At 50.5% G+C, this 27,566-nt stretch overlaps 9 protein-coding genes across 9 annotated transcripts; 5 read left to right on the top strand and 4 right to left on the bottom strand.

The window, feature by feature from the left end:
- The first annotated feature begins 433 nt into the window (after positions 1-433).
- On the top strand, positions 434-1,755 carry BO79DRAFT_207806 (VIT1/CCC1 transporter family protein). Its single transcript, XM_025682251.1, has 3 exons — positions 434-692; positions 746-1,082; positions 1,135-1,755. The coding sequence occupies exons 1-3, from the start codon at positions 626-628 to the stop codon at positions 1,640-1,642; spliced, it is 912 nt and encodes a 303-aa protein (XP_025542290.1). The 5' UTR covers positions 434-625; the 3' UTR covers positions 1,643-1,755.
- A 69-nt stretch (positions 1,756-1,824) lies between these two features.
- On the bottom strand, positions 1,825-2,550 carry BO79DRAFT_207805 (DUF4202 domain-containing protein). Its single transcript, XM_025682250.1, has one exon. The coding sequence runs from the start codon at positions 2,411-2,413 to the stop codon at positions 1,832-1,834; it is 582 nt and encodes a 193-aa protein (XP_025542289.1). The 5' UTR covers positions 2,414-2,550; the 3' UTR covers positions 1,825-1,831.
- A 1,700-nt stretch (positions 2,551-4,250) lies between these two features.
- Positions 4,251-5,354, top strand: BO79DRAFT_279607 (MBL fold metallo-hydrolase; the record flags this gene model as incomplete). The annotated part of the gene is made up of 2 exons (XM_025687998.1): positions 4,251-4,765; positions 4,958-5,354. The coding sequence occupies 2 exons, from the start codon at positions 4,251-4,253 to the stop codon at positions 5,352-5,354; spliced, it is 912 nt and encodes a 303-aa protein (XP_025542288.1).
- Positions 5,355-6,296: 942 nt separating this feature from the next.
- Positions 6,297-7,725, bottom strand: BO79DRAFT_252280 (uncharacterized protein; the record flags this gene model as incomplete). The annotated part of the gene is made up of 2 exons (XM_025685915.1): positions 6,297-6,967; positions 7,080-7,725. 2 exons carry the CDS (start codon positions 7,723-7,725, stop codon positions 6,297-6,299), a joined length of 1,317 nt encoding a protein of 438 aa, XP_025542287.1.
- A 970-nt stretch (positions 7,726-8,695) lies between these two features.
- Positions 8,696-11,732, bottom strand: BO79DRAFT_168573 (putative C6 transcription factor; the record flags this gene model as incomplete). The annotated part of the gene is made up of 4 exons (XM_025679436.1): positions 8,696-10,082; positions 10,148-10,910; positions 10,967-11,465; positions 11,586-11,732. The coding sequence occupies 4 exons, from the start codon at positions 11,730-11,732 to the stop codon at positions 9,002-9,004; spliced, it is 2,490 nt and encodes an 829-aa protein (XP_025542286.1). The 3' UTR covers positions 8,696-9,001.
- A 3,327-nt stretch (positions 11,733-15,059) lies between these two features.
- Positions 15,060-17,735, top strand: BO79DRAFT_285762 (Zn(II)2Cys6 transcription factor). Its single transcript, XM_025688395.1, has 4 exons — positions 15,060-15,277; positions 15,340-15,823; positions 15,875-16,480; positions 16,551-17,735. Exons 2-4 carry the CDS (start codon positions 15,426-15,428, stop codon positions 17,407-17,409), a joined length of 1,863 nt encoding a protein of 620 aa, XP_025542285.1. The 5' UTR covers positions 15,060-15,277; positions 15,340-15,425; the 3' UTR covers positions 17,410-17,735.
- Positions 17,736-19,426: 1,691 nt separating this feature from the next.
- On the top strand, positions 19,427-23,469 carry BO79DRAFT_168570 (uncharacterized protein). The gene is made up of 12 exons (XM_025679435.1): positions 19,427-19,942; positions 20,008-20,047; positions 20,105-20,130; positions 20,195-20,522; positions 20,576-20,766; positions 20,819-21,101; positions 21,158-21,297; positions 21,349-21,479; positions 21,532-21,886; positions 21,939-22,055; positions 22,114-22,153; positions 22,219-23,469. Exons 1-12 carry the CDS (start codon positions 19,892-19,894, stop codon positions 23,259-23,261), a joined length of 2,745 nt encoding a protein of 914 aa, XP_025542284.1. The 5' UTR covers positions 19,427-19,891; the 3' UTR covers positions 23,262-23,469.
- A 140-nt stretch (positions 23,470-23,609) lies between these two features.
- Positions 23,610-25,794, bottom strand: BO79DRAFT_168566 (phosphoribosylaminoimidazole carboxylase ADE2). Its single transcript, XM_025679434.1, has 4 exons — positions 25,264-25,794; positions 25,091-25,188; positions 24,066-25,023; positions 23,610-23,883 (listed from the first exon to the last, which is right to left on the bottom strand). Exons 1-4 carry the CDS (start codon positions 25,727-25,729, stop codon positions 23,687-23,689), a joined length of 1,719 nt encoding a protein of 572 aa, XP_025542283.1. The 5' UTR covers positions 25,730-25,794; the 3' UTR covers positions 23,610-23,686.
- Positions 25,795-26,062: 268 nt separating this feature from the next.
- Positions 26,063-27,559, top strand: BO79DRAFT_285759 (uncharacterized protein; the record flags this gene model as incomplete). The annotated part of the gene is made up of 4 exons (XM_025688394.1): positions 26,063-26,072; positions 26,221-26,266; positions 26,336-26,384; positions 26,443-27,559. The coding sequence occupies 4 exons, from the start codon at positions 26,063-26,065 to the stop codon at positions 27,550-27,552; spliced, it is 1,215 nt and encodes a 404-aa protein (XP_025542282.1). The 3' UTR covers positions 27,553-27,559.
- Positions 27,560-27,566: the final 7 nt, after the last annotated feature.

Here is a 27,566-nt window from a genome sequence, read left to right as displayed (position 1 = left end):
AGACGTGGTGTTGAGCATTGGCCTCCTGGTCAGATATTAGCTGCATCGCCACACCTACTTTGCTGGTGAATTCGGTGTATTCCCCCTCTCGGACTGCTCTCAATCCGCATCGGAGACCGACAAGTCTGCATCCGAGTGCGTAATCGAGCAGCAGCATTGCTGCAGCTGGCCAGTCAGTGTCCTGGTAAATGTCAGCGGTGCTCTGCGAAAGCCAATCAATATCGGTGTATTGGCTTAACGCCGAGGGGCTGCTGGAGCTTTGCGCCGAGATCTACACCCGCTGACAATTACGCGGCTTGTGATTGGCCCGCGCCAAGGCAGCCTGGAAGGGTCTGGAGAACAATCAGAAAAAGTCGATTCTGGCTGCCACAGGGGGACTTTTCTTATAAATATCAGTGCTTCCAGAAGATTTTTCTTCTAGCTAAAACCGTCATCCAGATCAAACTCTCGAATCATATCAAGCATCTTTCTATCACGTCTGGGCTTTGTTTGTCTCGTCCAGCTTCGCTGTCTCTCGAGAATCCCTCAGCCTTACCGGAATTGTTAAGAGGGTCTAGATTCGGCCACCGACTCCGGCTTCTGACGTCAGGCCTGAGGCAGCCCGCAGCAGCCCAGTCAATCTACAATGGCGCTATTATTTCTGAAGCAGAAGCTCTTCCCGAGCGAAAAGCAAAAACAGGCCCTTCCTTATGGTATGCTCGCCTACCAATGGATAATTCAATACGAGCTAGACTGACCAAACCAGGCAAACCACTGCTTTCCAATGAAGATTCCGATGCTTTGCCGACCGAGCAAGACCTCGAAGCTCAACGGTCTTACTCTACTTTCCGCGCCTCATCTCCCGTTTCCGACACCGACAGCACCGCCGCCAGCACTAGCAGTTCGCGATCTCGAATCAACCCACGTATCGTATCCGATGCCATTCTAGGTTTATCAGATGGCTTGACGGTACCGTTTGCGCTGAGTGCTGGTCTCTCGGCGCTGGGAAACACTAAAGTCGTTGTGCTTGGTGGATTGGCCGAATTGACCGCGGGTGCCATTTCCATGGGCCTGGGAGGATATGTCGGTGCAAAGAGCGAAGCGTGAGTTCCCTACTCGACTCTGTATCTCTCAATTAATCCTAACAGCAAACAGTGAATCTTACGAAACCACCGTCCGTGAAGCAAAAGAACTCATCGACACATCACCAGCCGAAACAAGCTCCATCGTCCAGTCCATCTTCGCTTCCTACCGCCTCCCCGAAGATGTCATCAACCAGATTAACATGTCCCTTCACTCCTCTGAAGACCGTCTTCTCGACTTCCTGGTCAGCTTCCACCACAAGGAATCCGAGCCTGACTGCAACCAGGCCTGGATCTCCGCCATCACACTCGCGCTGGGCTACTTCGTGGGAGGTTTCATCCCGCTCATCCCATACTTCATCGTCGACCAGGTGATCGTGGCATTGTACATGAGCATCGGAGTCATGGCAATCACGCTGCTGGCCTTCGGATACATCAAGACATGTGTGGTGCGCGGCTGGTCCGGGCGCGACAACGTCGTCGCAGGCATCAAGGGAGGAATACAAATGTGTTTCGTGGGCGGAGTAGCAGCCGGAGCAGCGATTGCCTTGGTCCGGTTGATCGACACGGGTGGAGCGTAATCTCCCAACTCCAAAAGTTAACCATCCCATTATCTCATGCCATAACGACTGTACATTAATAGATACCACGACCACCATTCCATAGAGCGGCTCTTTGACAACAAAACAAATTCTAACTTTAATATATATCCAAAATACCTATTCACAAAGTAACAGTCCTATATAAATCAAATAGATATGGACCGGAATCTAACCCATCAAAGCCTCCTTGACCAAGTCATTTGCCTCATCCCCCATCTGCAACTCCAATGCCAAACCCCTCCCCCGTTCCGACATCTTTCCCCAGGTCTTTCTCAAGATCTCCACCACCTTCTTCCTCTCATAGTTTTCTTTGAACTTTTCAAATTGATCATCCAAAAACACCAAACACGCCACATCCTCCAAAATCTGCGCCTCCGCATCCTCCCCTCCCTTCAACCCTTCCTTGCGAATCAACCGGCCCACGCGCTCCGCCTCCGCCTCGCCAATGCCACTCTCCAGACACACCTGCACTGCTATCTCAGCCTGGCGACGCGCCACCGCCGTCCGCCAGGAATAATACCCTACTTTACCATCGGGGTAAGTACTGCGGGGTACCTCCCAGCGCTTGAGGTGCTGGGCGCGGATAGCGAGCTGGAGGGTCGGGGAGGGGTCCGGGGTGTGTTTGTATAGGTAGCTGGTCATTTTCTCGGCGTAGTGTAGTTCGTAAGGGATGTTGGTGTTGGAGACTTTCGTGGGATCTTCGGAGTGGAGGGCGTCGATTCGAGTGAGGGCGGTTGTGAGGGGGTCCATTTTGACTTCTTATTATGGTAGGCAATGGGATCGGGAGGGTAAGTTGTGATTGTAGTGGATATATGGTTATATATACAAGGTATGTATTGAAAATGTAGAAAGGTTGGAATAGTACAGGAATAATCTGTAGAGAAACGCTGTATTTAGGTGATGATTTATCGAGTTATTGGATTCCGACCTCGGGGTTGCCTTGCGGTTCGGTGCTGCACTGCATCAAATACCGGCTGCGGGATTGGCTGGCGGGTCGGCATTTGGGTGGGTTCCAATTCTTTTCTGGGTATGTGAGGGTGGGTGGGGGGATGCTGATAAGCGATAAGGAAGTACACCCCACATGTTGGGTTGGGATTTGGTGAGTTTAATATTCAGTTATTAAGGTATAGTATATGTGGGAGATGCAGGGCTGGAGGAGAGTCCGCGGAGATGTGGCTTTCTTAGGGCATAGAGTAGTTATGTTGTTTCTTTGTGTAATTGTGTTCCGATGCTTTGGGTTCTGAGCTTTAACCTACCCTTTTGGATGCATGCATATGTTTGGTAGATCTAGCGTCAGCTAGTTGAATTGGAAGCGATCTTTATTCGCAGAGAGGATATAAGAACCTGGCTTATTTTCATGATCCGAAGACGCTGTGAGTTCACACATAACTCGGTAGGATGAAACTCTATAGACACCTCTTGTAGCTCAGTGCTAAACTTCCCCTGTACTATTCCGAGTATACTCGAAGATAGTGTATGTGAAAGGAGTCTTGAACTGATCAATAGTATCAGATCGAAAAGCCTAAAACGTACTTTCTGGACAATATATTGTTAGCAGCATACATTTCGGTCCGTTTAATACCAGAGTCAAGACCTAAATTGCCTAGCGGTTAAGGCACTTCCATCACTTAATCAGAACAGTGCCGATTTGCAGAACAGCGTCAATAATTCGAGTGAACGCTAGCATCTAATTCTAGATCAAATGAGAAGCTCACACTGGTAAATGTGTGTAATGTTTAGCCAGAAGTATGAAGAGACTTGTATGCAAATATCAGAAATTGTGTGAAGCTAGCCCAGTAGCTACCACAGCAAACATCCCTACTACTCCTACTTCCCGGCCGCTGCTATGTTATGCCTATATTCCATGGCTATAATGCAGTCCTAGAAGAGCTAAAATAGATACCTCCCCTTTGATTAACAAAGTATACCGCTGAGACGGAGAGCCAAGTATTAATGCAAGTCAAGATGCCACCATCCATTAGTGCAGAAAAGCGGGATAGGATCAGTCGGCCAACCTTCTACAACCATCTTCAATCTACACTTCGTACTGCGTAATTCACCTTTCATCTTCATACCAACAGTGTCACACGGACTCTCTTAATGACTGCGGGGTTATACACAAGGTGGGTACTAAATCTATTCCAGAGATGTGGCAAAGTTCAATAATAGTATGGTTGATCACGTCAACCCCGCTTCCACTGCGGATCTTGATATCACGGATGAGCCAGGATATGCTGCAAGATTCAGCTTCCGGAGCTTCCGACTACAATTCGGAAATACGGATTGATTGATCTTCATCTTTCAAACAATCGGCAGATTTGACAGGCGTATCAACCTCGGCATCGAACAACAGAGGGTCTATAAACACCCCAAATCAATATGATGCAACTGCTACTGCGTGCGGGGGTGTATCCCATCACGGATATATCCAACAATCCAGCACTCACTCTATAATTGACCAACAGACCAGAGCATTGCATATACAGTACAAGTCTATACAAAAGCTCACACATCCCATCCCATCCCCAAATCCACCCCAATATACCTCCAACCAACACCCTCAATAAACCCCCAATTACATCCAACAATGATCCAAACCCACCACCACACCACCACCCCCAAAGGCCTCTCCTCCATAACCACCCTCCTCACCACCCCCCACGCATCCCTCCTCATCGACCCCCCTTTCCTCCTCAAAGACGCCGAATCCACCATCCACTGGATAAAATCCCTAACTCCCCACGCCCCCTCCGCCATCTTCCTCACCCACCACCACCCAGACCACTTCTTCTCCGCAAACCCCATCCTAGCCGCCTTCCCCAACGCCAAATTCTACGCCGCCCCCTACGTCTGCTCCCGCATCAACGCCGAATACGACCAGAAAGTCAAATACTGGCCGGCGGTGCTCGGGTCTGACGCCGTTCCCGCTAAGCCCCGCAAGCCGGACCCGTACTTGTCGAGCTTCTTCATGCTGGATGGGAGTCCGGTTGTGCTGATGGGTCCGGTGCAGGGTGATTGTGTGGATCAGACGGTCTTTTGGATTCCGGAAAGTAGGACGGTGGTTGCGGGTGATGTTGTGTTTGGGAGGAGTGTGCATGTTTGGTTTGTTTCCCCTAACCCTCCCTTACTCTTGGATTAGTTCTCGTGGGCGGAACTCAACTTCCAGTTATCCATAGGTTGTTGGATAAGGTTTCGGAACGGGTATCCTGGATGAGAGTTATTGGCTGGCTTATACTATCTATCTATCTACATTCTGAACCTTACACCTACTTATGAACATATACTATACTATAGGGTCGAAGAACTCGAATCCCCCGCTCTCGTACACGCATGGCTCAAAACCCTCGACATGATCGATCACCTCCACCCATTGAAGGTTATCCCGGGTCATATGGAACACGGATGGGAGTTGGATGTCAAGGCGGATCTAGACCACACGAGACGCTATCTACGCCTGTTTGCGGAGAAAGTCGCCTATGCTTCTGACAGCGGTAGCAGCAGCAAACCTTCCGTGCAGGAGCTATATGATACCTTCAAAGAGGCGTTCCCTGAGTGTCGGGAGAATCTGGATTTCTTTCTGGGTCATATGGCGAATCGGTTTGGTGAGGGAGGGAAAGTATGGGAGGAGAATCGGCATGAGGATGTTGGGGGGAGGACTTTGGAGGAGTTGAATGGGTACTGGTTTGGGTGATTCCTTTTTTTTCTTCCTTCTCTATGATGCAATTCTCTGCTTTGTATAGAGGGAGGTGTTAGGTAGACAGTATGCATTTGTATCTACTGGTAGTAAGGAGCACATATGGGTGACGGTGGGTGTCTGGGCTGTGTCGGTGTCAAGGTATCGTGTCTGCAGTGATTTGCTTCTATGCTTCCGGCTCTTATTTATTATCCATGACGGGACTGAACTACCCACGCTTAACGTAGATGTCATTCCTATCCATCTATTGTATCACACAAGCATCGTCGATGCTAAGCTAGAATCCTGTACTGTCACGCCCAAGCAATCCGCCGCACATGAACAGACTCGGAAAAAAGAAATACATGCTCTTCCAGTGGCGGGCGATGGCCCATCTGGCACAAGAGAGAAGAAAAGCTCAAAAGATGGCATCGGAGTCTGTCGACATGGCCAGCAGTAATCACAGCGAAATAAAAATTGTCATTACAACTCCAGCTCCCTGTCAATCAGGAAGCACATAGCAGAATAGAGTGCAAGCAAAGAAACAGGCAAAAACCGTGCCGCAACAAATCATGGCTCCTCCAACGCCGTCCCATTGTGAAAGCCGGGTATATCCAGCACCGTGATGCAAAATTTGTACGGAGAATTAACAGATATGGCAAGGACATGACCATGGGTCTGCTGAACCTGTCCAGCAACTCACAATGCCAGACACAGATCCAACAGAGTCTAGCCCTCACCTTTAGAACAAGGACCCTATGCATGAAGCAAAGCCAAGAAGGCAGAGAAAAGAAACGAACAAGCACAAAGCTTTTCATCCCATCAGGTTTCCGTCCCGTTCGTTTACCTGGCCCCGATCCCAAACATACCAACCCCGTAACTTCCACCTCGGTCAGGTAGAGGGGTAGATATCTTCGAAACGTGGTCCTTTTCGAAAAATAAGCGAATGTGATCAGTATGTTAGAATGCCATTTCACCGTCCGAACGCCCTACCTTCTTCCGTTTTTTCTTTCCCATGCCTTCACTGTTTGAATAAAATGCCCCATCGTCATCGTCGTCTGCGTAACCTTCGCCGTATCCAACAAAGCTGTTGTCGTCGTAATGCCGTTTACGTCCCCTGCTGGGCCGGGCTCGCTCTTGGTCTGAAACAGGCGCTGGGGTTCCATTCGGTTGGGAAATCCGGACTCCATTGGGAGGGGGTGCGACGCCCTTTTTGCTGGCGTCGCCACCGGCGTGCTTAGATGGCTTCTCGTGGCCCAGCACATCTTCCCAGTACTCGTTGTTCGGTACCGTGCCCGGCTCCATTTTCATGGCCCTCATCTGCAAGTTCTGCAGCGCGGAGTCCATATCCGCTACCTTGATCTCCTTCCCGAACACCTTCTGGTTTTGCCATTCTTCCTCTGGCCACATGGTCATGTGCCTAAGGCTGCCGGGCGCACCAGGCTCATTCTTCACTGGCTTGTTCCTCCCTGCGAGTCCCAAGCCCTTCAGTTTTCCTTCATAGGATTTCCTGAGCCTGTTGATCTTCTCGCCTGTCACAGGATCCATCCGAGCAACAGACTTTGCCACTGGACCTAATCCGTAGAGTGAGATGAGATCTAGCGACGGATCCGGTCCAGTCGCAATATGGGCTGTACGTTCATAAAGCCACATGTGTTAACAAAGCTCAATCCAAAAATGAGATGGGAGAGAGTGCATTGCAAATTGTGGCAACAGCCATGCCAAGGACTGGGGAGCTCTTACAGCTTTTGCAAACGTGAAAAGCAGACGAAAAGTTCTTCTGCAGGGATTCCAAGCTTGGCTCACTGCGACTGGATGAAGCCGGCGCCTCGCTATCGATATCCATAGCGTCGCCTCCGTTGTTCGCAGCGAAATCGCGGACTCCAACTTCCATATTTATACCTTCTGTATGCCGGTCATGATCTGTCCGTCTGTGTTCCGCCTGCTGTATGGCCGCGGCATTCATGTTCGCTGCTTGCGCACCTGCGTCTGGAACTGCCGAGCCCATTGGCTTATCTGTATGTTCAGAATCATCGAAGGAAGTCGCACCCGGGAAGTGCCCGCTCACGCTGCTGGCCGGCGTCGGAAACGAATTCGCCGTACCTACCGTCGGTTGTTGCGAGGCTTGAGTGGACATCGGAGCGGAAGACGGGGGTGATGAGAGAGTTGCGGATTGAGAGGTCGCCTGGTTAGGTGATGCTTGCGAGGATACAAAGTTGGTGGCATAGTTCTGGGCGCTTACCGACATCAACGGAGGTGATGTCGGAGTCTGTGGAATTCGATCGGACAAGGGAGCTGGCAACTGGTTCTGCTTGAGAGCCCCTGCGGCGGGAGACGATGGTGATGGAGGTCCTACTCGAAATGATGCCGAGGAGGCGCGATCAGACATCGAGGACGGAGTGCAGGGTGACGAAAGAGGAGGTTGGCCTAAGCCTGGGCAGCCCGAGCCTCGCGAAAGGGAGACCTGAATCGAAGATCTTCAACACAGCAGCAGATCACAGCAGATTCAGACTATTATGAAGACGAGGATATGGGGGGGAAACGCCGGTCGAGGTGCGCTCAAGCGGGCGAGCAGGACGTTCCACGACCGTCTTAAAAGTCACACATTCCAATGAAGCGACACAGCACTGAGGTGAAATATCGAACAGCACCAGGTAGTGAAGAAACGACCAGCGAAAGAGTGAATGGCGTGGTCTGTGGGTTAGGTCGAATTCTGGCGGGGTGGGTAGAAGTTCGAGAAAGCGCTGGGATGGGAAACCCTTGGTCCGCAACTGGAGGAGAAACGGACGGCGAGATGTTGGATGACGGCAAGAGCCCCGGGATGGGCACGTGACGCGCCCTCATTTCTTCGATCTTCCCTCTTTCGGCCTCCGCGCCCGTATTTCGGTATCAATACGCGCTAACAATACCGATACTCGGGCGTATTGTCGGGTAAGATACGGAGTATGCATCGGTAACGGACATTCCCTCTTTTTCTTCTCTTACTCTTTCTGTCTTTCTCTTGCCCAGGTCAACTAACTACCTACTTACCGTATTCACCCTGTTGGCCATCGCAGGTTTGGCCATCTAGACATTTCTTCCCGTGGATGTGATCTATGTATGCCACGACACGCATGGGCACAAAGCGCCTTACTAGCGGCTCTCATACCCCCCTGTTGGGCGCTGGTCTAAACCAGGAGAGAAAATAGTGGCAGAGCACCGCCCCTCGGAAAGTATTAGCTGGGGTTATTGCATAGTTTCACCCGGAAATTTCCTTGCTTCTAGAACCATAACTACACTTAAACCCATCTATAGAATATGCAGTTGACCTGCCTGAGGCGAGAGGGCCTTGTGGCCACTCTTTGACCCCTAAGCCATGTCAACACCTAAAGACAAAATAAAATAGGCTTATACTCTTCTACCAAAACCAATGATTGAACCCTTGAATCCCGAACTAGTGATCGGAACCGACTCGCTCCAAACACCCAGATGAACCTCATCAAATTCTCAACACGATGACCCTTGGGTATATTGAGATCCATAAATCCAAAATTATTATGGTAACACAATAAGAAGAAACAAACCAGATGAAGATGGCCCGTACAAAGCTCAAGAAACACGCTGATATGACCGAATCAAGAAGAGCGAGACGCCCTCATAGAGAGCTTTCAAAAACCACCAACATGTCACGATTGGTAGAATGTTGCAGATTCTTGCACTAATAACTGCGCCGAAACGTCAGGAATGTTATCTTCTAACGTTTCCATCAGCTCCATCTGCTCCTGGTGGCTGAGCGTCCTTCCTCGCCACGGGGGCATGGGGTAAGCGCCATTGGTGTATTGGGAATATTGATCTCCTATCGTCTCGATCCAGTTCATGGGATCGACCGTCGCATCGACATAGGCTAGATGACTAGCCGTCGTGGACGCTAAATTGAAATTGGGATCCCAGCCTGGCAAACCCGGAACGACGGATGGGAAAGAATTGTATGGAGTTGTCGGGTCGAACGATAAGTCTGCGTAGGAAGGTGTCGGTACATTGTAGGATTGGGGGGAACTGAATGAGGGTTGTGTGGTGGTTGATACGGATTGCGGAGTGATTTGAGCATCCCAGGATGGGTGCTGCGCGGCCTTCAGTGATTCAGTGGCAATAGGTGATGAGGTCGACCCTTGGGAGAAGGAGAATGAGGGGTCTGCAGAAGGTCCCCTCGAAAACGTGCCACCCGATACGCTGCTTTCGGGGATTGAAGAATTCGCTGCACGAGCTCCATGTGAGGGGAACGATGCCGACGTACTTGCAGGGCTAGAGACGGATAGCGGTGTCGTGACATCCTGCGAAGATGACGGAGTTGCATGATTAGACGGCGAATGGACGACGAAAGACTCTTCGGTAGCATATGCGCGAAGGCAAGCAGCAACCAGGCTCCTATAGAGTACCAGGGCCGATTCAACACCAGGCCATCTCTGTGCAGCAAGAACAATAGCCTCCAGGGCCACGCCGAGGTGACCTTTGACTTCGTCAATAGGGTGTTCTCTGCGAATGTCAGGATAAGAGAGAGACCAAAGGATAGTGTTCAAGGCCATGAAAAGTGACTGGGTGAAAATCCATGTCAAATCAACGGATCCTGTTGCGATTTGTTCTCTCTGCATTGCTACGTTGAATACGGACGCATCATAGCATTTTCGCGCAGCCTCAACGGAAGGCTCCGGCACTTGGGGAGAAGGCCGAAACATAAAGACAATCATCGTGTTTCGTCTTCCATGAAACCTATGGAAAGCCACATATAGATAAGCACTCAGAAACAAAGAAAGCTATTCGGGAATTGTCCTTACCATTTTTGACTCAAGCCACTACCCCCATCATTTTTGGGACACGAAGCTACCCAGTAATCGATCTTCTGAAGCATTTGCGAAAACCATGGGTCTTGGTCGTCGACTGGTACATCGCGCTTATTCAGGTAGAGCGTCCGTCGAATCTCTGCTTGGAGCAGCCGCATCTTCAGGAAGTGAATAGCTATGCACTTGGGTAGGATTATTTTCGCTCCTGGTAGGAAGCCATCCGCAGTGATATACTTGTCCTCCACCGGCTCGAAGAACTTGACGTTGATGTGATCGTGACAAACGGAGTAGCAATTTGGGCGACCAAGGCTATGGGAAAGACCGTACTCCATGGATATGACAATCCAGAAAAGTCTTCTTCGCATATCAATCTCGAGAGGGTCCAAGGTCTGCCCGCTGGGGGATTGAGTAATGGTCGCTTCATCGGTAAGCCCTAAGTCTTGACATAGCTTGACTGCCATTCCTACGACCCAATATGCCGCTGTCCTTGTTGGCGTGAGCATGGAGTATTGAGCAATCAGGGCAAGGCATTGCAAAGATCGAAGGTCCATTCGTTTTAACGACGGTTCCAAGTATGGCAGCGCCGCAAGGTAATAACTGTCCGCCAGGCCTGCGTAAACAGTGCTCATCTTTTGCATGCTGATGGCTATCACCATGCGTAATTGAAAATTATGGCAGGGATCATTAGACCCGTTAAGCACCTCTTCGGCTTCTTCGCGGAAGGTAGGCTCGTGCAAGGTCGGAAGCATTGCCTGGGCTAAACGGCAAGTCAACCATGACTGTCCAGCTGCATAGGATAGAATGCGAACGTACCCTTGACTACAAAGACATCTATAAGTCTGTACGTTATGTGCCTTGGCGGTAAAGCAGGCTGCGGCGTCGAACTGATCATGGGATACACCTTTGACGTTGGCTTGGAGCTCTCTTGTGCAAAGGCATCTTTTATCTCCTGCGCTGTCATTTCAGGAACGACGTCTTTGATGCTTTTGGAATCTGTATTTTGCTTGGCCAGTTCCATGACGAGGCGCGTGATCGCAATACCGCTGGAAGGTCCCAGATATCTCGACTCGTCATTCTCCTTGAAGCGAATGCGCCCTGCCCCGCGCACCATAAGCTCCGCGTCCGCTGCATGCTGAAACTGTCTCTCGACTTCAGCAAGCTCGCTCTCTAACCGACGAGCTTTTTCTCGGAGTGAGACAATATGATCCCTTGATAATGTCCTTTGAGACGCCGAATCGTAAAAGACACACTTGGCGTTGACGCGTTCGCATGGTGAGCATCGAGGGATTCCGGGATCACACCTAGATTTACGCTGTATAAGAGTTAGAGTCTTTTTCTCCAGCCAGCGAGGAAATAAATCAAGGAGTACATGGTAGAGAACGCGAAATCACGTATAAACAAAGTCAGCGATAGAGTAGGAGACACTACGTACATGTCTGCACCGCGTACAAGCAGTCAACGTATGTGCAATCCGGCTATCAGGGGTATGAACAGACGGCTCTGATATTGTTGATGGAGAGTCTGACCAGGGGTTGGTGAATTGTGGGCGGGAGCTTGAAGAGTTTAAATGTGTGGCCATTGTGGTATGTCGTGCAGGAGCACCCCTATATTAGGTTGACCGAAGGTTTGCAAGTTTAGCCGAAAGAATCATCAACGTTGCATTCTATGTATCGCATAAATCCTTAAAAAAGAATGGGAAGCTTTTGAGAGGTCTGATCCGAGCGTCAGGCACACGCGACTGTGGAAATTTGAAGGGGCACTTGAGGAACGAGCACGTTCGACATGTTCAGGGTTCGCTCTGACATGCACCAGCTGCTAGGAGTAGGCGGGCAATACCTGCACAGATCTAGGGGCGGGGGGGGGGGGGGGGGGGGGGGGGGGGGGGGTTGTACAGGTTGAAGAGCTCAGCTAGCACCTCACACGAATTCCGACTCACGGTACCCGTTCAAACATTGGCAAGAAACACAAGATATGCAGTTGCGAATTTGAAATGGGGCGCAAAGGAGGGGGTGAGGTGGAAACTGAAGGGAAGCAGGCCTCGGTCCACCTCCCGCCTGGATCGACGGCACGCTAAAGAGCGCCCCGATGACCGACGTCGCACTTACCAGGACTACGGCCACCCACAGCTGCCCCTTGCGAACACTGGCCTCGAAATTGACGGGTGGGACAAATTCACCCCCGGTGGGCCTCTCCCCTCCCCCCCTCTCTCCGTACCGGACAATTTTCTAAATGGAAATATTGGCTTCGTGATCCGATCAGTCAGTCAGGTTATTTTGAATTTCCGGTGGCTGTGAAAAAAAGAGAGGGAGAGAGCTTATAGTAGGTCGGAAGTTTCACGGACACGAGGATACATATACTGATGACCTAGCACATAAGTAAAAAAAAAGTATGCATAACCTTTCTCGGGGATCTACGGTGGCGGATGATCTAGTATCAATTACTACTGGGGTTACTCTAATAAATTGGGAAGGGGGCAGTAGTAAATTACTTACTAGTACTACCTATCTAGTACTATCAACTAGTTAGCTTCAGTCCTCTTCGAAGGTGAATCTGTAGGAGGTAACATTGTAGGAGCCGCCTTGAAGTTAGCATTAAACTAGATGAGCTGCGCTCTTCGAGTACGCACAAAAATGAATAGTGTGGATGAGGTAAGTATTGAAGAGATAGCCATCACACTCTCAAGATAGTAAGCCTTACATCGATTGGTTGCCTGCTTTGGTCGTACATGGTATCGATACTACTTACTGCCATGACATAAGTACTACGGAGTAAATTCTGCCTTTTCTTTGTCAGTTATAAATTCTCAGCAATAGTAAGCCCTTGGCAAGTCAACTCGTCAACACTCTTTGCGTAGTTGTAGTTCGGACCAGAGCCGACAAGTCTACCAACATATTATGGGGAGCCTCAAGAGGAATCCCGCGGGATTAAATTCCAGAGAGTCTAGCCCCCTTTGGGGGGATAAGTAGATGGCCTTCAAGATTAACATGCCATGGATGCAGAGTCGCGAAAATGAAGAAAGAGGCGAAGAGGATCTTAACGCCATGGTCGGAACCGGTTTGTTGGTTCATCTGATCCAAGCTTCGGAAAGCTATCCCAAAAGGGTATATGGGTAAGCACGGGCGGGTGTCTGCAAATGCCTCTAATGAGTTAGAACTTCTGCTAGTAATTTGCGTTGATCAACTACTAGTTAGTAGTCACTACCAGCATGATTGATTTTCTGAATGAGGACTTCGAAGACCTACAACCTCGTATTGACTAGACTGCTCTTCAATTCCAATGAATATGGTAAGGATAGAAATACTAGGGTTAGCATTTCGCAACTAATACACCACACTCTGATGGGAGATTGACTGGCTTACAACGTCTATGAGCGGACAACAGAGGGTGTAAAATTTAGTTTAGCGCCCCGAGCAACAAAATTTCATGCAAGGATTCTGGTTGCATAATTCCAGCCACTGCGACATCGGCAGTTATTGCTACAGATAGACCTTCTGTTGCGACATATCATGACACTGACGAGCTCATAAAAATCTGAACTACGTATCCCTTTCACGAATTCCGAGACGTCAGTGTGGACATTCTCTTCTACCTCCCTAGTCAATCAGCACCTTTCTTGGGGGGGATAGGGGGAGTAAGTAGGCACTACAATAGATACTACTAGTAGTAGTCCTATTTTCTGTTCTGGCCCGGCCAAATGCCGGGTGTTGCAGCATGAAGATCACTAATACGGACACCGTACTAGCACCGGCTGACCGAAGCTTTCCCGCTAGATTATGCATAACACTCAAGCGGACGCCTCACAAGGAAAATGTAGGGTGGGAGCTGATACAACGGATAAGGTAGATATAAAACTGCATACTAGGCTGGGTCTTGCTTCATCAAGCACAGCTCTCGTCCCGAGTTATTTCCAAGAAAGTCGCGTAGGGAGAAAAAAAAAAATCCAGCCCCCATTGCGCGTGGGGGAGGTGGGGACCACTTGGGGGGCAATGAAAGGAGGGGCGTGAGCAGGAGCCAGCCTTGGAGCCAGCCTTGACCGGGAAATGTTTGTGTGGCACCCAATGACAGTAAGCCGTCCACAAGCAAAACCGTTCGGGCCAGATGTCCGTGGTGGTGCTGGTGGTGCTGGTTGCTGCTTGGTGCCCGGGCGGGTGTTTTGATAAGAAAAGACACAGCCAACCCCTCCCTTCCCGATTTACCATTCAATTTTCAACCACTGGTAGTGCTCAACTTGTCAACAATATTGCGAGTCTATCAACTGCTAGTACAGTTTGAACACTCGCAATTCAATTTCATAATAAAGGCGACCAGTGAGCAACGAGAACGAAGGCTAATAGGGGAAGGCCCGCTAAACAGTCCACGACGACGACTAAGGTACTTTCTACTTGACTTTAGTACTTACTAGGCATACGGGGCTGACGGGTACGGTACGAACCCCCCTCCTTCCACCCCCCTGCTTTTGCACTAGCTCGTGACCCTAATTGCGTACCAGAGCCTGCGGTACTTGTCTTTTCCTCCCTTCCACCCTCTACGACTGGCTCATCTGCTCCCAGTCTAGGCTTAGTAGCAGCAGCACTACTATTTCCTGAAATATTGATACCTTTCGCTTAACGGTGATTTGTCTCTTACTTTTTCTTTTTAGTTTTTTTCCTTCTGTTCCGACCTCTATACCCACAACGGTTGTACTGCTTGGGAAAGTTTAACACCCGTCAGCCCTCTCTGTACTCGGGGCAGTTTGAACCCCTCTCGCTACTTTGCCCGTTCAGCCAGCCTCCCCCGCCAGGTTCCGGGCTAACTTGATAGCGCTAGTGCCTGGTGAGTAATCTGCCTCTGAGTTCTAGTCCTTAAAAGCCATATACATACCTAGGCAGGGCCACCAGCCAAGAAGAAGTCAAAAAAGAAGGAAACATGGAGATGAAAACTTCTGTTTTCCCCAACTGTCCTGCCGTCGTATATTAGTTAGATGACTGCAATACGCGCGATAAATCCGATGCGAGGAGCTCTCGCTTAACACCACTGAGTTCTTCCTGCATGCTAATAGAAACCGAACAGATCAACGTCTGAGCGCCTCTTTTTCTTTTTAATAAAGCGACTTGTGCTGCTCATCCCTCCTTCTTTATCCACAAGGTAGGTACCTATTATGGTCTGCTCATATTGTGCTGTCACGAGTTTAACAGCTTGGCCGACAGGGCAGGACTCGACTCAAAGCTAGCCTTTCGACTGGTGAATAATTCATTCCCTCTCTAGTACGATATAGAGAATATGTATAATTAGCATGTCGGGTACATCATTCTTGGACAGACCGCTCCTCAAAGTCAGTCGACCTGTGGCTGCTTGCTCAAGATGTCGAACGGCCAAAATCAAATGTGACGGGAAGCTTCCGGCCTGCTCCGCATGCGAAAGGGTTGGTAAAGCGAGCACCTGCTCTGGTGCAAGTGACGAATTTGCCAGAGGAAAGGAAAGAAGCTATGTCGCCTCTTTGGAGGGTTACTGCGAAAGACTGGAAAAGAAAATTGCAGATCTTCGTCGCCTGAAATCATCATTATCGGTGGATGAAAGGGGTGTCGCCCATCAGAGTTCAATCACATCTATTTCCTCAGCAGGTGCTGTCGCACAGGAAGGTGGCAAAGAAGTCATTGACATCGATGACCTCGTGGGTGATTTTGGCTTCTTGTGAGTGGTCGCTGAGATTGGCTTGGTGTTTCTGGGACTAACATTGATCAGGTCCGTCAATGCGACTTCGAGAGACTTCCATGGGATTACTTCGAATACTTCTTTCGCCAACCTTCTTCTGTCCCTGTCACAAGCCGAGTCGATACCAAGACTACCGGCGCAGTCATTACCGCCGCGCAATGAAATACTGAACTTACTACAACATTATTTCGACAACATCTACATACAGCTTCCATTCTTCGTCGAAACGAGCTTCTGGACCTCTGTAGATGCGGTCTACCAGGCTGGGGGGCGCTTTGCCAAGCCTTTTGACAAGTGGATCTTGCATATGGTCTTAGCCACTGCGTCTGTGTCTCTCTCCCTCAAGATCGGTGATACCAGTCATCGCAGAGCGTTATCTCATATTTCAATGGCAATGAATCAAGCCGAGGACGTCATCCGCCCCGGTACTATAGCCGGTATCCAGTCAATCCTACTGCTTGCCCAATATTCCTTATTCGACCCCCAACACTTTCGCAGCTGGTACCTGGTAGGGATGGCTGTTAGAGTAGCAGTCGACCTAGGCCTACACCAGGACCCGCCTTTGGATGTTCAGTCAGCCTCAGAGCAGCTGGACCTGCGTCGCCGTGTCTTCCATTGTGTTTACTGCTTGGACAGGTATGTTGAATGATACCAGACCCGTACTAGATACTTGAGCTAACGAAGGAACTCAATCTCACTTCGGAAGAGGAATAAGCACTGCCTTTGAAAAAACCTTCTCGTTCTCAGACGAGTCCGTCGATGTTGCTTTGCCGTCTTCTGCCACATCCTTAGGGGCTTCGCTAACCGAGAAGAGCCATATATTTTTACGGAGCTCGGAGCCTGCGTGGCACATTGTCAGAATCCGCCAGATACTGTCGGAGGGCTACCAGAGAAAATATTTCCATGAACACGAGACTTCTCTTCAAGCTCCAGCCTCAACGTGGGGTCTCTGCTCAAAAGCATATGAGTGGTTTGGTAAAATCCCGAGTAATGTACCAAACCACTTCCCTATCCTGTACCGGTTGGAGCTATCATACACGATCGTCGTGATTCTTTCTGCCGGCGACGAACAGACCGCACTATGTGATTACAGCAAGATTGTTCTTTTCCATTGCTGCATGCAGTACATTAACGAACTTTATGAGGTGCTGAAGAACCCTACCTGGTTGCCTTTGATGACCTTCCTGGATATCCAGAGGACGTATCAAGTTGGTCGACGATTCATACGAGATGTAACAGAAAACGAGGACCTTCTCTTGGACCCGTCGATACCCGCATTACCCTCCATCCCTCCGGAGACTCCGGAACAGCTGATTCTGAGTGGTGAAGATTGTATGAGCTTTTACGCGCGCGCTTCGGAATGTCTTTTGCAGATCAACAGTCTCCTCCAATATGGTGCAAGCAAGTGGGGAGCGACCGGTATATTTGGAGAATTCCAGCAAATGTCCGAACCCGCTCGGAGCCGTCTTTTACATGCATCGAACCCATACCTGGCGGGCTCTACAGCCTATATGGCTGGCTACTCTACGATGGTGCCTGCAGGAACAGGATACCTAGGCTTTTGACATTGGATAAACTGGCCCTCGGCGGGGGCCAAGGCAAAGGGATGTCTGTTTCATAAATCTCCAATAATGCCTTATTCTATGCCCTTGTGTTTTGGTAATATTGTATGATTTTCTTATTTCTTTTCTGGTTGCACATGTCATATGTGAGCGAGGTGATGTCGGATAACGATAGTACGCGGAGAAAAAGTGACCTTACCCTCTATGTGTATTGTATCTTAATTTTCTTTTTCCTTCATCTCTTACTCTGTGGAATGCCTTCAGAGATTGCATGTACTTGAATGACAGTCGTTAGCAGGGAGAACTTGGGGCCCTACGAGAGTCTCCCGGTTGCGGATAAGTGCTGCAAGGGATGCGAGCAGCCACACCCAAAGGCCGATCGCATCGGGCCATGTGGGCTAGCATCTCTCCGCTTTCCCCCCAAAGCATTCGAGAAACTGCACGGGAACATCAACCTCCGTACTCAGTGTAGGTAGCTCGGGATTTGATCCTAAGCGATGCTGGCGCCCACCCATTGATCTACCGGCCAATCGTTCATTGGAGAAGACCCAGAGACAGTGTGGCTGGTGAAGATCGGAGCCAGTTGACCGCACTTATAAGCTTACGGTAGTACAGCTAGCGAGCTAGTTACAATATACTCCGTAGATCCGGAGTAGTAGGAGAGGAAAAGAAAGACTAAACGGGCTAAAAGACACGCGTTAAGTACACGCTTGACATACTGAGATTTTCTTTGGAGTCCTCCCTTACTTCTCGAGCCTTCTTGGAAACCCGTCCCTTTTTCACCATGGAAACTTGTTCCCAAATTTAGCACCAGGCACCGCACTCATATCGTAGCAGCGAAGTGAATGAATACATCGATACAAACAGAGCAGAGTAGATATTCGAAGCGGCAGAGAGACAGAAGCGAGAAGAGAAAGACTACTCGTGACGTCACAGTGATGCGTCGCGGACAGTCAATCAGTCGATCTTTTTACACTGCTTTTCCCTACTAAAAGCAGTGTAGTACTCTTGTAGCAGCAAGTAATTACTTTCACCAGGGAAGTACTAGTAGTCCTTTGCACTTTGCACTAAGTCGCAATGGAGGGTGGGCAAATACCCACACAAGTCCACAGTCACCCCCATAAGGCAGAAGAAGCTTAAGCTTGCTTTTTCCACCACGGCTGCTGATGAGTAAAATGTATTTCCGCATTACTTTTTTTTTTTTTTTTCTTCTTCTTTTTTTGAAAGGAAAAGAATATTTTCTTTGATATCAGGCCATGGGGAAAGGGACCCGCTTTCTTTCTTTCTTTTTTGTCTTTCATCAATTAGGTTTCGGGTATGCTATTGTTGATGGGATCAACCTGTTGAGCGCCCATTCAAAGTTAAGCTACCAGCACACTTGGGGATGGGATGATCTATCTATCTATAGGTACGAAGTAAGTAAGTAGCACCAATTCTCCTGACGTGGATGGATCACATGTTCCGGTTGAAACGATTCCATGGCTCTCGAGTCCCATTGCTTTTTCTATCTGTCTCTCGCGCGTGCATGCAAGCAAGCAACCAAGCGACTTCAGTAACTCTTGAAAGAATCCATTAGCTAAGAACACTACAGCTGGCTCAGCCCGACGACTCGCCAGAAGGGCTGAAGTAGGGAGTCGTAGGGATGATCATCCAGGCTCGTAGCGCCGATCGTGAGTGGATGGCGGGCCAGATCTTTGAGCTGGCGCGTCCGCCCTTGACTTCATCGCTCGGCGCGATGATGATCTCATCGTCGTACAAACTCAATCCTCCTTTCTTTCCACACCCTATGCTGTTTATCTCGACTAAATCTTTTTCTCAGGAACCAGACACAAACCCGGACTTCACCTTTGCCTGTTCTGTTCTGTTCGTCACCAACGACACCATGACGTCAAGCAGGTGCGCTGGCCCAAACTGGCAGGCACCACCCGTGCCATTACGCTCCTGCCCTTTTCGCTGCATGCGTCCAGTTGTATTTAAATCCGTAGAAAACTTCTTCGTCGTAGTAGTAGTTCCTTCCTTCCCTTGATCCACTCGTCGTTTTAATTGATACCACGATTTCTTTCGGCTTACATTCTTCCTCTCCCCCCCCCTTCCTACTACTACTAGTTACACTACTACTACACTTACTACCCTTGTCAACCTAATACCCCATCCGTCCTCGGCGTCCTTCATTCCGGAGATACCCAGCGACGCGACGCTTTTTTTATCCCTTGTTTGCAGTCTCAAAGTGAAGATCAGCCTTGTCGTCTGCTTATCGTCTTGTCGTGCACTTTATCTTACCTTGTTTGATCTCTGTTCTGTCTGTCTTCTCAGATACCTAACCCCGGATCTTGGCCAGACGCCCCGAACCTGCTGGCCAGTGGTCCCCCTTGCGACTGCCGACTTTCTCCCACATACATACACTTAAAACAAGAAAACTTTCTTGCTTGGCTTTCGAGCCTCGTAGACGTCAATTCTAGCCAGTCAATCTGGTCATCTTGCCGCAATGTCGTCGAAAGCAGTCAATCACCCGCTGAACACCAAGCAGAAGGAACAGGTATGATACCCTCTCACTCTTCTCGAAAGCTGGAAGTAAGGACGCTAACCCGAATATCCCTCCAGGATATCAACCAGAAGCTGCAGCTTTATGGAATCTATCAAGGTAATTTGATACAATTGATCACGTACCAGCCTACCTTGTGCTAATGAAACCTTGTAGCCTTCAAGAATGGCAAGCTTCCATCGGTGAGTGCAATGACCCAATGATCATTTTTGTGCTGCTTGCTGACAATGGTATCATTCATCATAGAACAAACAATGCGATGTTGCCCTGAACAGTGCTCTCAAATCCAAGGCTCTCTCGTCACCGTCCCAGGAGTTGTCTGGTGAAGGCCAGGCCCTCGTCCAGGATCTCCGTAACGTTATCGAACATGCCAAGAAGCTTATGCTGAGCAAGAATGAGGGTCAGCTCTTGCAGGAGTTCCTGTGGGAGGCACAGACTGTCTCCTCCGGGGATACAGAGAAGCCAGGTGTGCCTGTGACGAAGGATGCGGCCCAGCAAGACGGTCAGGAAGCCTTGGAGGGTCTCAAGACCCTTGGACGGCTCCTGATCACGAACGGAGAATTCCGAAAGCTATGTAAGTTGACTTGCATCTTGACCGGGAACATGGAGTCTGACAATATCGTCCAGTAAACGATGCTATGACGCTGGCACGTGATATGGCTGGCGACGTCTCCCAGAAGGCCGCAAACAGGCTGAGGCCATCAGAGGAACAACTTTCCCAAATTGATGAGCCAGCTGAAGAGAATGTCTGGCACGAGCAGCCTGATTTCTCCAAGCACAAGGAAACATTCAAGTCTCGCTTTAAGAGAAACAAGGACGTGAGTTTTTCTGAGTCAATATTGCCGTACCAATTGACTCACATATCAACAGGAGGGTAAGCAGGAAGTCGCTGGTACTGCAGCTCAGGCTGCCACCGGTGGCCAAGAACCTTCATCCGTCTCTGATGTCGACGCGCGCGCTGGTCTTGCTGCAGGTGCAGGTAGAGCCCAGGACAAAATTTCGGAGAATGTCCCCGAAGAGGCAAAGGGCCGTACTCGTGAATACAAGGACAGGACCAAGAGCTACTTGTCAGAGAAGGTGCCCCAAGAACGACGGGATCAGACTATTTGGCGCTTGAAGAAGATGGTCATTGAGATTCAAGGCCATTCTGATTGTAAGTTATCCTTCAACGACATGGGCCCATAAGACGGTCGACTGACTGTGAAACAGATCAACAGGCAATCCGAACCCTTCTTTCGATGGCTGAAAAGTATGGTTCCCACGGACGGAACTTGTCCCAGCAGGGTGCTGGTTCAGTCCAGGGCTTCCGAAGCGGCGATAAGATCCAGCGAATGGAGGCCAATCTTCGGGTACGTCAGTCAGTCTTGTCGAATAAGCAGTCACTAACCCCCTCTGACCAGACATTGATTGAACGTTTTGCCAACCACACGTCCCTGGACAATCTATTTGACTCACTGGACAACATCTACCGAGATGCAGACAGGGACCCTGAGCTGAAAGGATGGTTCCGAAACATGGACACCTTCATCCGGTGAGTATATGAGTGCAAAAGGAACCTAGGCGGTGTGCTAATCATTTCACAGGAAAACCCTAACCGAGCAAGGCTATATTATGGATGATGATTGCAATCGTCAGTGGGACCAACTCACTGACCATGGCCGTTACCTCCTGCGTGAGCGCTACAGGGACCATACCGATCGCATTCTTGATGAGCTCAAGTTCCTTGGCGATCAGTTCAACCAGGACCCTCAAAACAAGGCGTTTGGAGATGCGATGCAGAAGCTCTTCGATGACCTCGGACGCGACAACAGCGGCAACATGGCCTTCAAGAAGCATCTCGTCAAGGACATTAGGGATGTTATCCTACCTGAAGTTCTCGAAAATGTTCGCTATGTCCCCGTTCCTCGTATCGAAGTGTCTGATCCCGCGGCCGATGTCGTAAGTATACCCGAGTTGTCTTATGTTGAGTTCGTGGCTAACGCTCTGAAAGGTGGTGGAAAACCTCGTCATTGAGAGCGATAACTTGATGCCGAACGTCGTGGAATTTGGCAGCGACAACTACTTCCGGTGGGGACGCAAGAAGATCAGCAGCAAGAGGGACAACAAGGTTGGTTGACTCCCTGTCCAGATTGTTTAGGGGAATAATACTGATGATGTGCTCAAAGATTATGATTTCGGTGTCCGGAATTCAAGCCGATCTTCGAGGTAAGTTTGTTATCTTTGGTTGTCGTCGTTCGATCTGAAACTCATACTGACACTACTTCCTTCAGATGTGAGCTACTATGTCAACAAGAAGCAGGGGTTCCCTGCTATCACGGACACGGGTATCATGGACATCTTCTTGGGTGGCGAAGGCTTTGGATTCAAGATTGCAGCCTCCACTGCTCAGAAGGAAGACCGGCAGAACTTCATCAAATTGGATAAGGTGACTGTTAAGATTGACTCCCTCAACGTCAAGTTGAAGAAGTCAAAGCACAAGACTCTATTCACGGTCTTCAAGCCATTGTTGTTCCGGGTCGTCCGTCCAACCCTGGAAAAGGTACTCGAGCAGCAGATTCGGGACGCTTTCGCCAAGGGAGATGCCTTTGCCTACGAAATCCACAGTGAGGCAAAGAAGGCACAGGAGGCTAGTAGCCAGGATCCCGCAAACGCGCCCAACATCTACTCCCGCTATCTTGATGCTTTCCGTGCCAGAAATGAGGACAAGAAGCGGAAGGCGCAAGAGATTGCCAAACGAGACACTAAGGTGCAGACAGCTACAACTCTGCATGATTCCCTCTTCCCCGAGATCAAGCTTCCTGGCGGCATCAGTACCAAGGCCACTGAGTACAAGGAACTTGCGATGAAGGGTGAACGCTGGGAATCTCCCATCTTCAGCATTGGCAGCGCCTCGGAATCTTCTGATATTCCTAAGGCGGGTGACATTTCCCGCAAACGGGAATCACCTGCCGAAAAGGGTGGTGTTAGTGGAGTGACCAATGGAGGCGCCACAAACGGCAGAGTCACGAATGTTAACCAGACCAATGGAGGTGTCACCAATGGGACTACCGCTATCACCCAGAATGAGAAAGTGACCAACGGAGGTGCGCAGCCTATGGATGGTCGAGTGACCAATGGCAAACACGCTATTTCCGGGACCAATGGACATACTAGTGGCCATACCAATGGACACTCCAAGACATATGACCATGCGGCCGCGTCCCAGAAATTCTCCGATGAAGTCAACCAAGCGTTCAGTGACGGAAACGTTGGCGGTGGTACTCGCACCACGGTTCCAGGCGTCGAAACGGCCTTCAACCCTCAAACTGCTTAGGTCAATTGTGTGGAGGGACTGTAGGGTTCAACATGCTCATACACGCAGCCAGATATCTCTTTTGTCATTGTTTTATTCTGCCTGTACTGTTTTTGATACCTTGTGACGTTGTCAACTTCTCTTTTTCATTTGTTACACGAACTTAATGCTTTACTTATCAGCACAAGTGTGTTAGTAGTTAATGATTAATTCATTGTGATATCCTGCGATATGTCTGAACAAGATTTACAACAGCTGTGATAGATAGTAGCTGTATAATGTATAAGTAATAAGTGTTAGCCTTGCTCATTATGATAACACAAGCAAGCATGAAGCACTTTCTTCAGGAAAACCGAATCATTACCCCTTGTATTTGGAACTTGCTTCTAAACTCTATATACTTTCAACCCATTTTGATAACTTGACCCATTCATTCATAACATCCATTACATTTGCTCAAAGTACTTTTCCCAACCGAGCTCGCGCAGCTTAGTACCCTTCAGCTCCATGTTCTCAGCGCGAGCGCTCTCCGCATACGCCTCAACCTTGCGCTGGATAGCCGGGTCGAAAGCACCGAGGATACGGGCGGCCAAGAGGGCAGCATTGATGCTGTTGTTGATGCCGACGGTGGCGACGGGGACACCTGTTAAATGAAACATGTTGTCAGCTTGGATGTAATGTAACCTGGTTTTTATGATATGCAGGAGATAATGTGTGTAATTGTCATAGTACGTGCATGTATGCATGCATACATGCAGCAATATTACATGTGAAAAACGACGGATGGACGGGGAGAGGAAAGGGAAAGGAAGGTAAAAAACTCACCTCTAGGCATCTGCACAATGCTGTACAAACTATCGACTCCGTCCAAAGAGCTACCCTTAACCGGGACACCGATCACCGGCAGCGCGGTATGAGCGGCCGACATACCGGGAAGGTGAGCGGCACCGCCAGCGGCAGCAATGATGACCTTGATGCCACGGGCCGCGGCATTGGCAGAGTACTCGGCCATGTAGGTGGGGGTACGATGAGCGGAGGTGATTTCCACGTCGGGCTCAACGCCGAAGTAGTCGCGCAGGAGCTTGAGACCGGGCACCAGGGTCTTGAGGTCACTGTCGGAGCCCATGATGACGGCGACGGAGGGGGCGGGCTTGGAGACGCCGGACTTCTGGGGCTTGGAGCGCACGTCGCTGCGCTGGGAGCGGATGTCATCGACGACGTCGATGAGAGGCTGGATGTGGGATTCGGCTTCGTGCATGGTCGGGGCGGTGACGGTGACGTGACCCATCTTGCGGCCGGGTTTGGCGGCGCCTTTGCTGTAGAGGTGGATGCTGGCGTTGGGGATGGAGAGGGCCGCTTCGGCGGCCTTAAGGTGGGTGTCCGGGGCAGAGCCGCCGATGATGTTCAGCATGATGGAGGGTTGGCGGATTTGGAGACTCTGAGGGGGAATGGGGAGGTCAAGAATGGCGCGGATGTGGGCTTCGAATTGAGACATGGGGCAGCCTTCGATGGTGTAGTGGCCCGAGTTATGGATACGGCTGGCGATCTCACACAGGAGAAGGCTGTCGTCTTCCAGGAGGAACATCTCCACGCCGAAGACACCCTTGCCTTCGAACGCGGAGACGGCTTTCCGGGCCAGTTCTTGCGCTTTGCGGTTGATGACGTCGGAGACGTTGCGGGCGGGGGCGTAGACGAGCTTGCAGATGGAGTCTTCTTGGACGGTTTCAACGGTGGGGTAGGAGAGGACTTCGTCCTTGGTCTTCACGGCCATGACGGCGAGTTCCTATGGTATGGGGTGTTAGATGGTGGTGGTGGGTCATTTGATTGTGGAGGTGGGGGGTGGGACATACCATCTTGAAGTAGGCCCATTTCTCGGCATACAGAGGACGACCCTTGAGGAACTCGAGGGCTTCGGGGATATCGTGTGCACCGCGCACGTGGAAGTTTCCTGGTAATTAGAGATTTGGGTTAGTGGTGGTTGCTGGTGGATAGTAGAAGAGCAATTGGGGCACGGGTGACTCACCACGTCCATCGTAGGCCATGGTCTTCGACTTCAGCATCAAGGGGTAGCCAAGCTCCTCGCCAACCTTGGCCAATGCCTCGGGGGTATTCTCAGCGAGCTCGCGGTGCTCAGCCATGGGGATGCCATATTTGCGGAGGTGTTCCTTCTGGTTGTACTTGTTCTGGATGGTGCGGATAGCCTGCCAACTGGGCTCGATGCGGACCTGCGAGGCGATCTCCTCCAAGGCATAGGTATCGACGTGCTCAATCTCGGCGGTCACGACGTCGCAGGACTTGGCCAATTCGCGGACGGCTTCGCGCTCTTTGAAGGAGCCGGTGACATGGTCATCGTGGGAGCTAATCTGCTTAGCCGGGGAGTTCTCCGCATCAAGAACGTTGCACTGGATGTTGAGGCGGTTGGCCGATTCGACCAGCATACGGCCCAATTGGCCTCCACCGAGGATTCCCACCTTGCGGGAGTTCCACATATTGAGATTAAGGGGGATATAAAAGAATAGGGAGGGTATTAAAAACAAGGAGATGGACAGGCACCAGCACGCACCAAGCAGAGGGGGGAGATCTGGGGAAGAGAAAAGCAGCCCCTCCACGGCGGAGCAAAAAATCCGCCCGATAACCATCACGTGCGCCAGTGATAAGCGGCTGGCGGGCCCAATCAGAGCCTGCGGTTGCCGGGGGAGCCGCCGTCCCCGCGTGTCCAGATCGAGCCATGTCAATTCCGCCCGTCATTTGCTGCTCTTCCTCTGCACATCCCCTATTGGCCTTGTCGCATTTCACTTCGCTGGGCGCAGAAGTGCTGGATCATGTCGCTGGGTAAGTCTGAATTTACCGTCACTGCTGGAACCGAACTGCAATGCTGCTTTCGTGCTTATCGTGACCTGCGCCGTTTGCTTTCGTTCCACAATGAGCTTGTCACGCACCGCTTCAAGCTCCATCCAGCTAACTCAACATGCAATCGCAGACGAAGAAAGCCTCGAGACAGTCGCCAATGGCGGCACGATGGACTAGTATGTCAACTCGCGCCCCAACAAAGCATCAACAGTACAATCGGAGCTGACATGCCCCGTTTCCTCCAGTGAGAAATGGCCCAGCATGGTCGAACCCCTGCTTGAACGATTGGAATATGTGCGCAATCCCCTACTACCCACCAAACCAATCACCAACTAATGAACCTTGCATCCAGATCATATACAATGTCTTCCCAATGCCGCGGATCCCTCCCGACCTTCAACAGCAGTCTGCTAATCCCACCGTCCCCACAACCACGCCATCTACAACCCTCCAAACCTCCACACAGCCTGAACCATCATCGCAGCAATCCACCACAACTGAGCGTATCCCCGACTCCCAACCCCAGTCCTCGCAGGGCTCCTCTCTCCCCGAACCCCTCCAACACCACCTAAACTCCATCAAATCCACCTTGCGATCCCTCTTCACCTCAAAACCACCACACACTATTCAACGTCTCGCCGAACTCATCGTTCGTCCTACGGCCCACTACCGCACTCTTCCCGCATATCTTCGCGCCGTCGACCGGGTCGTCTGCGTCACTAGCAGCGCGGAAATCTTCCCTCTCCACTCGACACACCATGGCGCTGCTCCCCAGCCCAACGGCGCGATCATCAACGGCGCCGATACCGGCCTCCTATTCCCGGACCATACACTCGGCAGCGATGAGTCTCTAGGCGGAGCACTTCTCACGCCAATCCCGTGGTTGAGTAACGATCCTTCGTCGCCGGAACATGAGGGTGAAAGCGGTGCACTTATGGGGGATACTGGGTTCACTACCCAGGTAGTGGAGAGCACTGTCACTGAGCAAGGACATCAGCAGCTGGGATCTGTTACTACTACGGAGACGGCGACGGTAGTGACGGCGGACACGAATGGAAATGAAGGCACGAGTGAAGCTCCGTCGGCTGAAACATTGGAGGATATTCCGCATGCACGAGGACCCTCTGTAGTCGGAGTGGAAGATCTAGGGTTACAGGATGGTAGGGGCGTGGAGATGGATCTCTCGAGTGGAGGGGAGGAGGCGCCAGGACTGCAGGCTGCGGGACAGGAGACTTCCCAGCTGCAGCCGCAGCCGCAGCAGGAGGAGCAAGAGCAAGAGCAAGGACAGCAGCAACAAGAACAGCAGCAGACTACTGAGCAGGATGGAGAAGAAGGTGGTGCCAAGCCGACAGCAGATGGAGATGGAGATATTTCTCTAGACGATGTCAAAGGACCAGAGGAGAACGCTTCAGCATCTGAGACGGCGGATAAAGAGCAGCAGCAGCAGCAACAGCAGGCGTAGTTTTTGGGACGTCA

The sequence above is a fragment of the Aspergillus costaricaensis genome (assembly GCF_003184835.1).
Source record: "Aspergillus costaricaensis CBS 115574 unplaced genomic scaffold BO79scaffold_7, whole genome shotgun sequence".
In the NCBI taxonomy this organism is placed as follows: Eukaryota; Fungi; Ascomycota; class Eurotiomycetes; order Eurotiales; family Aspergillaceae; genus Aspergillus; species Aspergillus costaricensis.
Note: the sequence above shows the minus strand (reverse complement) of the source record. Positions and strands in the feature narration are given on the sequence as shown.